This window comes from Tricharina praecox, assembly GCF_024521635.1.
Source record: "Tricharina praecox strain CBS 144465 chromosome Unknown BZA05scaffold_2, whole genome shotgun sequence".
In the NCBI taxonomy this organism is placed as follows: Eukaryota; Fungi; Ascomycota; class Pezizomycetes; order Pezizales; family Pyronemataceae; genus Tricharina; species Tricharina praecox.
In genome coordinates, this window is record NW_026250404.1 from 954251 (window position 1) to 966990 (window position 12740).

The 12740-nt window shown below is 54.1% G+C and overlaps 3 protein-coding genes across 3 annotated transcripts; 1 reads left to right on the forward strand and 2 right to left on the reverse strand.

The window, feature by feature from the left end:
• Window positions 1–2357: 2357 nt before the first annotated feature.
• BZA05DRAFT_104952 (uncharacterized protein) lies at window positions 2358–3249 on the reverse strand. Its single transcript, XM_051478505.1, has one exon. It carries the CDS (start codon window positions 3129–3131, stop codon window positions 2559–2561), a length of 573 nt encoding a protein of 190 aa, XP_051343486.1. The 5' UTR covers window positions 3132–3249; the 3' UTR covers window positions 2358–2558.
• Window positions 3250–5856: 2607 nt separating this feature from the next.
• Window positions 5857–8275, reverse strand: BZA05DRAFT_330707 (uncharacterized protein; the record flags this gene model as incomplete). Its single annotated transcript, XM_051480549.1, has 2 exons — window positions 5857–6258; window positions 6320–8275. The coding sequence occupies 2 exons, from the start codon at window positions 8273–8275 to the stop codon at window positions 5857–5859; spliced, it is 2358 nt and encodes a 785-aa protein (XP_051343487.1).
• A 1412-nt stretch (window positions 8276–9687) lies between these two features.
• Window positions 9688–12054, forward strand: BZA05DRAFT_367316 (P-loop containing nucleoside triphosphate hydrolase protein). Its single transcript, XM_051481562.1, has 3 exons — window positions 9688–10084; window positions 10155–11454; window positions 11507–12054. The coding sequence occupies exons 1-3, from the start codon at window positions 9711–9713 to the stop codon at window positions 11846–11848; spliced, it is 2016 nt and encodes a 671-aa protein (XP_051343488.1). The 5' UTR covers window positions 9688–9710; the 3' UTR covers window positions 11849–12054.
• Window positions 12055–12740: the final 686 nt, after the last annotated feature.

Below are 12740 nucleotides of genomic sequence, written 5' to 3' on the forward strand. Positions count from 1 at the left end.
CAGGTGGGCGGCGCTGCGCGGGACGGGGCCAATCCAATCGTCGTGGACTCGTGGGTGGCCACACGAGACGGTGATCCTGCAGGTCCGCTGTCCACGACTGTCCGTCCCTCCCCCCACTGCGCGCGTACACGCAGAAGGAGAAAAAAATTATATCACTCTGCTGGGTTTACTCGAGGGATTGAGGGATTGAGTGCGACGTAGGTACCGTATCTAACTAGGGGGTTTGGATACGGTAGCTACTCTGCTCTGGATACTCTAGATATGCTACTCTATGATTCGCAGATCAGATCTGGTTAAGAAACCGGTGGCGAGATGGAGACGCAATATACCTAGGGGGGGCAATTCGACTACTTACATACATACCAGGTACTATGGAGTGGTGTGTGGAGAGTTGGAAGAGGTAGTTTGTTCCGTCCGAACATTGCGGACTTGCATGTATGTAAGCATGTATGTAGATACCGTACTCTACTCTATCTACAAGGGCAGCGGCGGAGGAGCGGCGGAGGCGGTAAGCATACCGATATGGGAAAATGTTCTCTAGACTCAGGAGTCCACTCTAGATTGTATGTAGGATACATGTACATGTAGGTAGACTATCTACATGTGTAGTGTAGTTACTTGCCGTGTGCTGTGCTGTGCTGTGCTGTGAGCTCGGAGAACATCCGGGCGGTCGGGCGGTCGGTCGGTCAATCGGCCCATTCTACTCTACTACTCTACTCTACTAGGTATACAACTATATAACTATATAATTGATTGCCCTGCTTTGATTGTCCTGCTTTGATTGAGGTGATGTGGTTGCGGATTGCGGGATACGGTTTGTGGGTTGCGGGTTGCGGGTTGTGGGTTGTGGGTTGCGGTTTGCGAGTTGCGGGGGAAAAAAGGGAGTGGAGACTGGATGGCGGGCTGGAAGGTCGAGGGAAGGGATGGAAAACAAACGACGGAGGGACGGACGGATGGGATGCGCGAGATACGGTAGAGTATATTGCACCTGCGTGCGGGCCTGGGGCGTTCCGTGTGGGGTTAATATACGACACGACACGACACGACTGCGGATACGCTGCGATGGTTACCGTGGGTGGGGGCCGCGCGGGGGAGCGGGGAGGGGACGGGAGGGGGAGATGGAGGTGGAGGTGGGTGCGGAGGACTGACTGGCGGGCGGGCGGACAGATGGGCGGGCAGCGGTGGTGGGGGGTGGAAAACGGGTTTCTTCTTGTCCGTCACTCTACCGATTCGCTACCACTGCGCTTTCTCACTAGGTACGGTATCTAACGATCGAAGCGGAACCTGGATTTGCGGGCTGGTCGGAATCCAGCCGATGGGACGCCGCCCGGAGGGAACGACATACGGTACCTACCGGCACCTATCGCGCGCTCCGTGTGCGGTTAATATACTCTACTCTAGGTACCGTACTCTACGCTGCTTATCGTGAGTGCGGGGCCTGCGGGCCGTGCACCCTGGCGGGCAGGCGGGCAGGCGGGCAGGCGGGACGGCGGCGACGATACCGTGGTCGGCTTCGGGGTTTCCCCAGATGCCGATCCAGTGCGCGGGCTACTGCACTTTCACCGACTCGGAATTAGAATTCGGCTCCCCATCGCCGAGTCATGGCCGCTGTTGCCCACCACGGCTGGTGCGCGTCTGGAGCTGGCTAACCGGATGGCCGCTCGATCAGTTCTCGCGCCGCTTGTCGATATCGAAAATCGGCATCGAGGAAACCAACAGCTCTCTCCAGTGTCCGCCTTCCACCGCTGATCGACCGCCGTCGCAAGCTATACTTGACTAGCTCCAACAGCTCAAGGCTCAAGCTCCGACCATGGCCGCTTGGCGTTGATCCGCGTAGCCAATCGCAGGCCAACAGGTCTTCCGACATCTTCCGGTTGGCTCCGCAGAGAGATCATGCGATATCACCCGCTTCCACCACCATTCCGCAGGACTAGGTACCTACACCACGCCAAAAAATATAGTTGTTTCTTCTTGCTCGTTCCGGATTCGAACCATCCATCCATGGTCTGGATGTGTGCACCTGACAGCAGCACGAGACTGGAAGCTGGGGATGTTGTTCCGTATCCTGAGACTTGTCCAAAGTTCATTCTATGTACCTACATACGCATCTCGGATCGTGAACGGCTGGGGATACCAATAACTTGGTTTACCAGATGATTGCGGATGCACAGGTGCGGAAGAATAGAACGAGAAAGACGTGCGTCTCTGGCACGATGCATAAAAGTTGATTCGCAGTCCGAATGGTGGAAATCAGCGGCTTCGCGGGTGCCGGTTGGTCGAAGGAAAACCATCCTCTCTGTCTTTGTCGAGTAACGTGGTCAGCGACTTGGACGTCAACCCGTCCCTGGATCCGAGACATATGAGTTTGAGAGTATGTGGTACTCCAGCTTAAGGAACCGAGAGAAACATAGCGACCGCTGGCACTTGGTGATGGGGAACGATTTGTGTGAGCGCTGGCGTCATTCCGAGCCGAGTGATCACGTCGAGACCCAATGGTCCCTCGACACCTGCGCACTTCAATGGCGACCCGCAAGTCCATGAACCGGCTCTCTCTCCCTTTATTCTCCCCACCTTTCACCATTTCTTCCCTTCTTCTTCCTCTTCTTCTCCACCTTCACCTTCTCTTCACCAGCAACGACAATCACAACAACCATCGAAATAAACCTCCATCTCGCGCCATCACCGAGCACAAACAACCAACAACTAATAACCCGCACACACAACGACAACCACTCGATAAAATAACCATGACTACCATCACCGCTCCCAGCGAAGTCAACACAACCCCCAAGGGCGGCCGCACAACCCTCAAGACCATCAGCGAATTTGTCGATATCCTCGAGTTCCTGGCCGAGTTCCTGGCAGAACTTGAGGTCGATGCCGGCGAAGACGCCGCCGCTCACGGCAACGCCATCCTTTACAACTTTGAGGAAGAGGAGAGCAAGGGAGAGGAGGATAAGCAGGACGCGGGCAAGCCCGATGAGGAGGCTGGTCATGAGGAGGCTGACATCAGCGAGGAGGAGGGGGATGCGTGAGGGCTGGGGAGATCTCTCCCCTCTCCCTATGTTTTTGTTTTTGTTTTTACAAATAAAGGGGTTTGAAAATCCGTGCATTCTCTGGGTAATGGGCATCGGTATTTTCGTGTTTAGCTTGAAGTCTTCGACGGCTGGTACGGCTGGTAAAGCCTTCTGTTTCGGGATAGATACAGTGTCCGTTCGGTGGGTCCGAGAATGAATGCCAACAACAGCAGCAGCAGAGCTACATTGCATGTAAGAAGAAACGACTCCCGTAGCTACTAGGGACTGGACCGGACCATGGTGTAATACTGTAGAACTCTCGTTGTCTATTATGGATGACGTATTACATTTCGATACGTATTGCGAGAAAGACGGTATGATACGACTCCTGTCCTTATGGAAATATGTTTTTTTCTCTCCAGAAGTAGACATCTATCAAACCCCATAATTCTCAAAAAAGCTCGCATTGTGAGGACCCTAAAGTACTGGTGAACACCTATTTCTGCAGGCACGGCAGGCTTTCGGTAGTAATACCGCAGCCATCCGGTCGATGCTCACGGGGTACTATCGAAGTTATGTTCTCTTCTTGCGGGACCTATTGTTGGTCGGAGGGAAACAAATCACGATCTCTGCACTGCACTGCAGAGTCGGTGGGAGGCCGAGGACCTCTGCTTTCGGACGGCGGGATGGAAGTGGAAGTGAAACTGGGTCCGGAGACACGGAAGTTGCTGCTACAGCATAGGTGCTATTGTACCGTGGAAGGTCAGAAAAGTTGAGGCTATATCTCCCCGCTCGTGCGTGGTGATCTTTGATTGAAATTCCGCTATCCACGATGAGCGCTGCTGCGCCAGTGTTTGGAGGGGGCGAGTGATCGCGTCAAGACTCAATCGTCCCTCGACACTTACACACTTCAATGGCGACGCGCAAGTCAAGGAACCAAGGAACCAGCTCCGGGTCCTTTTATTCCCCCACCTTTCCTCCTTTCTTCTCCTTCTTCTCCTCCATCTTCCTCTTCTCCACCACCACCAACAACAACAACATCAATATCATCAACGATAATGATAACAACCATCGACCAAACCCCTCATCCCACGCCATCACCGAGCACCAACAAACCAACAAACCAACAACCAACCAACCAATCACACAATCACTCGGTCATATCCTTGACTACGATCGCCGCCGCGAACAACACCAACACCACCGAGAAGGGCGGCCACAACACCACCCCCACCATCAAGGCCGTCAGCGACTTTGCTCTACCTATATCCTCGATATCCCCAGTTCCTAGCCGGGTTCTTGGCCAACCTCGAGGTCGACTCCGGCGATAATAAAGCTGGCGACGAAAAATTGACCGGACCCCTCCTCATCTGTTTCACTCCGCATCTCGATTCTCGGTAGATCCGGTTTTTCGCATTCGCTCTGTCGCTCTGTAACGACTCTACGAGCAGTACTGGCGATTCCGGAATCCGGAACCGGAGCACCCAATGTGCCCTGCTGCTCCTGCCCGCTGATGGAGGGTGGTGGTGAGGAGAGAGAGCGGGAGGGGGGGCAGGAGGGAGAGTAGGAGGAGGAAAAGGAGGAGGAGCAGGGGGGAGAGCAAGATGTGAAGGATGTGAAGGATGTGAAGGAAGGCGAGGGTAGGGGTGGGGAGGAGGAGGAGGAGGAGGTTTAGGATGCCGCTGGAGGTATCTATGCAGTTTTTTTTTTTTGATTTCAACTATTAAATATAAGCCATTTTGACAACTCTACTATCCCCTTGTGTGGCAAGTCAAGGGTGGGACACTACGTACAGTGCATTAGCGTGTGTGATTTGTATTAGCGTGGAAGATTCAGCTAGTAGTAGTATAGTGTATTGAATTCAGGGCCAGTAGTAGTATAGTGTATTTTAGCAGAGAACCTATCCCAATACACTATACTACTACTGGCCTGGATTGTCCACGCTAATGCATATCACACACGCTAATGCACTGTACGTAGTGTCCCACCCTTGACTTGCCACACAAGGGGATACCTTTAGGCATTACCGGTGGTATCTTTTACTTGAAGTGTCGAAGAGCTATCCCCAGAGTCGGTAGATCCTGTAGAAGAAATCGGGTGTGAACGAGTGCAGTGGTCATATGGGGTCCTGACTCCTTATGAGTTCACGATCCATCCCCTTACTCTATACTCTATAGAAACAGAGCATACTCGACCAGCAGCTGCGGTAGACAGCCGATCGGATGAGTTGTATGATCCGGATCCTCCGGCTCTTTGCAGCATATCTCTGATGTATCAATGCCCACACTATCTACCCGCGATAATCTGCCCACTCTACCCGCCAGCCGCCGACACGACACGACATGGCCACCTTCCAGCGGCTATAGCGCGGGGAGAGCGGATTCCGACCACGAGTAGTAGTAGAGGCGCCGCCTGTGGTGCGTTTCCGTCACTATCCTTCCGCAAGACAGAGTAAGTACCACTCCCTCCACTCACCTAGGTAGTCTAAGCGTCTCGGTTATTTCGAAACCTCAACACCGCGCATAGGTAATCGGTAATCCCAGGGGCAGTACACTCGGCGTAGCCGCTATCACTGAGACCATGCATACCCTCTTTCCCAGGACGGGGGGCCACGAGTAATAAACCGCATGCCGAGTACCGCGTGCCGAGTGCCCAGTAGTGAAGCGGCGAACAAGGCGCCTTGGGAGTTCACAAGAACCATCCTCGTTTTTCTATGGAACATATTCTTTAATATCGCTTGAGAAGTAACGGTAGATTGACTATGGTACGAGGGGTATTACATCAGACATCAAAGACACAACCAAAATGCAATCTATCCAAGTACCACCACGCAACCCCCTCAATCCACGACCTCCAACATGGCATAGCTCTTGTGTCCAACAACCTTCTTGACCGTAGTCATGATATCAAGCTTTTTCTTCTCGGTCCTTGTCTCTCCATCTTTGCCAACGACCTCCAAATCCCCGTCCACCTCCGGATCCTCAAAGCCGCCGTCCTCCAGAAAGACCTTCAACATGGCCTGCGAGTACCCGCTAACCATGGCGACGCCCGCATCCTCAGTCGTAACCGGCTTGGGACCTCTTCCGCTGCCGGCAAGGTTCCAGTAAATAATCTCCGGCATCTCATAGCCCGCTTCTTCGAATTTCTGCTTGACGCGTTGGTGGTTGGTTGAGAATTTCAAGAGCTCCTGCGCTCCATCAGGTTCCTCTGCTCCATCAGATTTCAGTGCCTCATCGAATTCCTGTGCATCGATGTTAACACCTCGTCACGTTTCTTGCAATTATGTAGGGAGGAGGAGTTACCATATCGGAGAACACGATGAGACGCTTCACCATGTCCTCGGGACGGACCTTATTGGCGATTGCCATGGGTAGAAGAAGATCTTCAAAGACACTGTTGAAATTGGTGGTCATTCCCCAATCGGAGTTCTCCATTTCTGAGATCAAATCCCCAAAGCTCTTGGTCGTATCCAGCTTCACGATTTGTGGTTCCTCAGAGAATGTGATGAAGTGGTTAGCGAAAGGCGGTTTGGTGATCTGGGCGATGAGGAGACCCAGGCCAAGGGCAGAGTCCATGGGAGACGTCTTATCCTTGAAACATGTGGATTCCATGGATCCGCTCACGTCCACCACTGCAATAGTACTCTCGAGAGTTCCAGAGTCACGGATCCGCTGCACGAGGGTATTCCATTGCAAACTAACAACCTTAAGTTCAATCGATGCGATATGATTCTCAAGCCGTCTTTTGGTCTCTCGTGGGCCCGGAAAACGCTCCGGCGGGGGTCCCATGTCCTCATGATGGGCTATTCGGGCCTGCCGCACGAGCAGGGACGGGAAAAGGGTGGCGCCAGAGATTTTTGCTTTCCCATTGGCAACGTCGGTGAGATACTCATCAAAGTGCTCAAGGTCTCGGTAGGCAAATAATGGTTTGTACCGATCCATGGCTATGGAAGGCACCCGGCTGTAGTTGATCTCCTCGAATTTCTTCTCGGAAATCTTGGTCTCCACCAACTCGAGGGGCTTCCGGAGGGACGAGAGGAGTTTGCGGTAATGTTGACGGGCGTGCTTTAGATAAATTTCCCTGGGCTGGCCTTGCTGACCGATGGATTCGGGGGTAAACATGAGCTCGGCGATTGTGGTGGCGATTGTGGTGGCTCGGTCGAGCCTCTTCTCCAACGAGGGGGCCCACTTTGATGCGAAGGAGATGGCACCGAGATTTTTGCCCGATTCCAGGATCTTTTCATCTCGTTTGATCTGTTCGGCAAAGATGCGAGCGACGGCGAGGTGGAAAGCTCGGTAGAAATGGTCTTCGTTGAGCATCTTGACGACCCTGTCGTGGTCGCTCTGTTCCTTTCCACGCTTCTGTGCCTTGGCCTTCTCACGTTTCTCCTGTTGAATCCGTCTGTGCTTCTCTAGTATCGCTGCTCGGCGCTCTTTCTGCTGTTCCGGGGACATCGCCTTGAGCTCCAATTTTTCCCGCCTTCTGTTGGCTGCGCATCCCAGCTCCTCCCGTAATTCTCTCTTGTCATCCGCTGAAATCCTACGCATCTTCACGGTATCGAGCTCCGACTTCGGGTTGAAATCTAACGTCAATCTGTCCTTCGAGGCCAAGAATAAAAGATTCAGTAGATCACCATAGTAACCATGAGCACCGCCGTCGTTGAGGTCGAACCGGGTTACATCGTCATCATCATCAATCACCTCAAGATCCGCCCTCTTCACCATAACCTCGTCGCTCTCGTCCGATCTCTTCCGTGCCTCCTCCTTCCTCTTGGCCGTCTTGTCGGGTGTCTTGTCGATAACCGGTCGAACGATCCAGTCAAGGTTGATGATTGCGGTCCGAGGATGGTACTCTCGAAGCCAGCACATACATCTGTAGAATATGTACTTATTGGCCTTTCCGGTGTGTATACTCCGTACATTCCAAAAGAGCCGTAGTGTATCTTCAGCCCCCTCCTTCCATGCGGCGTGCAACAGCTGATCGAATTCCTCATGTGGGATCCTCCCATCTCCCGACGCCAAAACATCCGCGAGCGCCGAGCCCGTTTGCGCATAAGAGAGCGCTCCTTTGGTCGTGTACATCATGTTCTCAGGCAGCAAGGGGTCTTGCTTGGTAAGGGCGTCCATGAAGGTGTTCTTTGGCGGTTCAACAGGGGGCTCTTTCGCGACGATGGGGGCGGTTTTGATGTATTCGCGGAAGGAGGCACGGTCGTAGAAGAGTTCTGGGGTGTAAGGGAGCTCGACGGGGAAGGTTGACATCAGTGGGTGGGGTGCCATGGCGGGCTTCGGCGCCCCGTCGACCTCCATTGCGTCGGGCACTTTTTGGTATTGATATTAGAGAAGAATAAATGGAGTGTATATGACTTTCAGAGCGGAAAAGATGAGGTGGTGGTGGTGATGGAAGAGGAGAAGGTGGGGAGGAGGTGGGGAGGAGGATGGGGCAGAAGGAAGGTAGTGGGGAGAAGGTAGGAGGGCAGGTAAAGACGGAGTGGTACCGAACGCGGGGTAGTTTCAGTGTCATGCCCGAGTTATAATAAACAAGGCATATTTGAACTATTATGGAGAGGTGAAGCCTGTTACAAAAGTAGCAGCATCACGCTAGCATGACTTCTCGTATGACTCCGCCGCATGACTCTTCCAATGCATCCCTTCAGCATATATGCGTCTTTAGCTGCCGCTTGCGAAACGCAGTACACAATCAGTCCCTCCTACTGCGGATATAGATTCCCTGTTTAGTAGGCCAATGGATTGTTTGCGCTCAGCCCGACACATATTAGCCACTAGTAAATCAGCCCTATGTGTGCCAAGCGAGCCAGTAGGGCTACATGGATCGAGTCATATGTAGAGTACGTGCACAGATGATGAAGGATGGCGAAGTCATCCTCGCAAAGATGTAGGAGAAGGGGAAACCCGAGTTTCTGCGATGGAATTGTGCGAAACCCTTTGTTAGAGTTTGGACGTCCGGAAGCGGTCGATCACGACCGCAGCACTGCTGAAAGAGTTGGGCGTCCGGAATGTCACCCAGACGGTCGCAGCAATGCTGGCGGACGGCAGCAATGTTGGTGGACGGCAGCAATGTTGGCAGACTATGGATACATTTCCAATTCCTGCAAGCCGGCACCGAAATCGTAGCACTAGAGTGAAGTTGTTCTCTAGAAAAAGATGCGATTGGGCTGTGTGGGGGAAAGATCAATACTGGTACATAGAGGACGCCTGATCTTTATAAACAAGATGCCAGTTCATTCTTAATGCTGACCAGAACGCGCACAAGTGCATTGGGTATGTAGGCAGGGTGGATCGAAATGCTGGCATGAAGCCCCTTTCCCCCTCGCAAGACTGGCAACATCCGTGATAGTTTTTGCTTCATGAGAACATAAGTTGTTGTTGGAGATGGCCGACGGAGAATGCGTTAGTCACGCAATATGAGTGTACCATGGCAGTCAGCTCCTACTGTCGGTTTTCTGGGGAAGATTGTCCTGCATCTGACTCATTGATCATTGATTCCCAGCATTCCCGAAGCGTGGCATCGTATTTAAGCGAATGATGGGCGGTGATCCACCCCTCCTCACACATGGTTCGCCGATTAGTTAGTGCCGTGTAACGTTACTCAGAAAAGTAACCGAAAGGGCAACGACAAGTAAATTTTCGAGCCCGGACCGACGCCAACATCACGACTCGCGAGCAGAGCAACAGAATGGTCGCCGCAGCCAAACGCAAAGCGAAAGCGCAAAAGGTGGAGGCCGCCGCAGCCGCAACCGCCGCGACCGTGCCCACCGATACGAGTGCCCCCGCCGAAACCCCCGTCGATCCCCGCGCATGGGCGTCCGCCAACCCGCCGCTGTCACCTTGGATGCTGGATGGGCTCGCTGCCATGGGCTTTGCGAGGATGACGCCTGTCCAGGCGTCTGCTATCCCGCTGTTCATGGCGAATAAAGACGTCGTCGTGGAGGCGGTCACTGGCAGTGGAAAGACGCTCGCGTTTTTAATTCCCGTGGTCGAGAGGCTTCTAAGGGCCGTGGAGCAGCCGAAGAAGAATCAGGTCGCTGCTATCATTGTTTCACCTACTAGGTATTTCACTTATCCTGCGCTGTTGTGAGCGAAGGTGGTGGTGATGGCGGTGGTGCTGATCGTCTTGTAGGGAGTTGGCTGCACAGATTCACACTGTTTTACTCTCGATCCTCGCTTTCCATGGACCTTCGGCGGCATTGCTTGCACCCCCGTCCGAAGATGTTACCATGACAACGTCCGAGACTACCGCCGGCCCGCGGATAAAACCATTGCTACTGCTGGGCGGCAATACCTCGCCGGCACAGGATCTCCGGAACTTCTTGGAGCAATCGCCGAACCTCCTCGTTGGCACTCCCGGGAGACTGAACGAGCTTCTTTCATCGCAGCATGTGCACTGCTCCAACGACACGTTCGAAGCGCTGGTGCTGGACGAGGCCGATCGTCTGCTCGATCTCGGCTTCAAGGAGACCCTCACCAAGATCATCTCCCGCCTGCCCAAGCAACGTCGAACCGGCCTCTTCAGCGCCTCCATCAGCGACGCTGTGGTGGGCTCGCTGGTGCGCGCAGGTCTGCGCAACCCCGTAAAGGTAGTCGTCAAAGTACGCGGCGACCACGAGGAGAAGCGGACACCGGCCAGTCTAGACATGTCGTACCAGCTCGCCACGCCGTCGCAGCGTCTCATCTACATCGGGCGGGTCCTCTCGCCCAGTGCGGCCAGCATCTTCCCCTCCTCGCAGCTGCCGCTGAAGACAATCGTCTACTTCTCCAACTGCGCCGCGGTCGACTACTACACTTCGCTGTTCCCCGCGGTCCTCCGCGACGCCGCGAGCACCTACTCCATCGTCCCGCTGCACGGGAAGATGAACGCCAGCATGCGCACCCGCAACTTCAACAAATACGTCAACTCCTCGTCGCCCTCGATCCTGCTCACAACCGATCTCGCCGCCCGCGGCCTCGACATCCCCGAAGTCGACCTCGTCATCCAGCTCGACGCCCCGACCGACCCAAAGGTATTCCTGCACCGGTGCGGGCGTGCAGGGCGCGCCGGCCGCCGCGGCCTCGCCATCCTGTTCCTCTCCCCCGGGCGCGAAGAGGGGTATATCGACTTCCTAGACGTGCGGAAGACGCCTGTATCCCCGCTGCAGCTGCCCCCCACCCTCTCCGAGCCCCCAACAGACGAGGAAGTGGCCGCCACCGTCACCGCCATGCGCGCAGTCGTGCTGAAGGACAGAGGCCTCTACGAGAAAGGGATGAAGGCGTTCGTCTCCCACGTCCGCTCCCACAGCAAGCACCAGACCGCGAGCATCTTCCGCGTCGCAGATATCGAGTGGAAAGACCTGGCGGATGCCTACGCGCTCCTGCGCATGCCCAGGATGCCGGAGCTGAAGAAACTCGGCACCGACAGGATCGAGCTCGGTGTGGACGTCGATGTATGTCACTCCCCCTCCCCCCTAAATCCGCCCACTAACGGATAAAAACCAGCTGCAAACCCTCGCCTTCAAAGACAAATCCCGCGAAAAGCTCCGGCAATCAGAGCTCGCGCAGCCCAAGCCGGTGTGGAAACCATTGACACCCGAAGAGCTCGCGGCGAAAAAGAAAAAGCTCGAAGCGTGGAGCGCCAAGACGGAGAGCCACGACGCGAAGATGGAGCGGCGCGAGCGCAAGCGGAAGCGTCGCGAGGCCGAGAGACAGGCGAATATGCCCGCGGACGAGAAGGCGAGGCAGGAGGAGTGGATGGAACTGCTCGAGAAGGCGAAAAAACAGAGGTTGGAAAAGAATAAACTTGAAGAAGGAGAGGAGGAGTTTTTTAAGGGCTTTGATTGATTGATTAATAAGATTGGGGGGGAGATGCGGGGGTGGGGCAAAAAGCTGGGAGTTCGGAGTTTTGATTTCGATTTTGGGTTTGATTTGCGGGACTGGAACGCTGGCTGGATAGATGGATGGGCTGTACTGTACATACGATCTACCTGGCAGTTTGGGTGGGCTTCACGTACCAAGAGATGCATACCTACCTTATATACGAAGAAGGCATGTGTTGATAACCGTCCCATATCTACATCTGGGGGGGGGGGGGGGCTCACCTGATATCACTCATCCCATGTACATCCAACCGTCTCGATCGGTCCCGAAAAGGCAGGAGATATTCGTTATGCAGAAAGCGCCGAGGGGCGTCGTGGGACTCAAGATTCGAGAATGACAAATCCGAGTGATATTTCATGGCAAGCCTTATTGGAAGAATCCCCAGCTATGTTGTCTCTTCAAACAAAAGCATTGAGCAGTAACAAAGCAGTGGAAACATCCAAGTTATATCCCATTCGCTGTTTCAAAGCTACCTATGCTACAAACTTCTGCCACGCTTTCCTAGTGTTGTCCGGACTCCAAATGACCCGGGTCGACATCCTCGCTTGAGGAACACGGCAGACTCTGCCACATAGCATCCTTTCGACATTCTACAACTCTATAACTCTATGATCGGATGCCCCTGTATCATACCAGAAGCTCTGGGGCCGTCAAGGGACTCCAAAGTCCAGGCCCGGAGGCGACGGCCAAGTTCCAACTAGAAGTCGATGAAGATGAGACTTCAGACGGACCATTGCAACCAGTGACCACATTTTGATCGTTCCGTAATGAGGTCGGGCCTGCAACTGCCAAAGTACTAGGTATATGTATCTTGCAAGTATCATGATGAGATCTTTCCGAGTGAGAGGTGCGGTGT

Excerpts from the sequence above, each read along its gene's own strand:
- BZA05DRAFT_104952 (XM_051478505.1), bottom strand. The coding sequence starts at position 3,131 with ATGCCCATTACCCAGAGAATGCACGGATTTTCAAACCCCTTTATTTGT.
- BZA05DRAFT_367316 (XM_051481562.1), top strand. The coding sequence starts at position 9,711 with ATGGTCGCCGCAGCCAAACGCAAAGCGAAAGCGCAAAAGGTGGAGGCC. Across the intron at positions 10,085-10,154 it reads ATCATTGTTTCACCTACTAG|GGAGTTGGCTGCACAGATTC; the intron begins GTATTTCACTTA and ends ATCGTCTTGTAG. Across the intron at positions 11,455-11,506 it reads AGCTCGGTGTGGACGTCGAT|CTGCAAACCCTCGCCTTCAA; the intron begins GTATGTCACTCC and ends GATAAAAACCAG.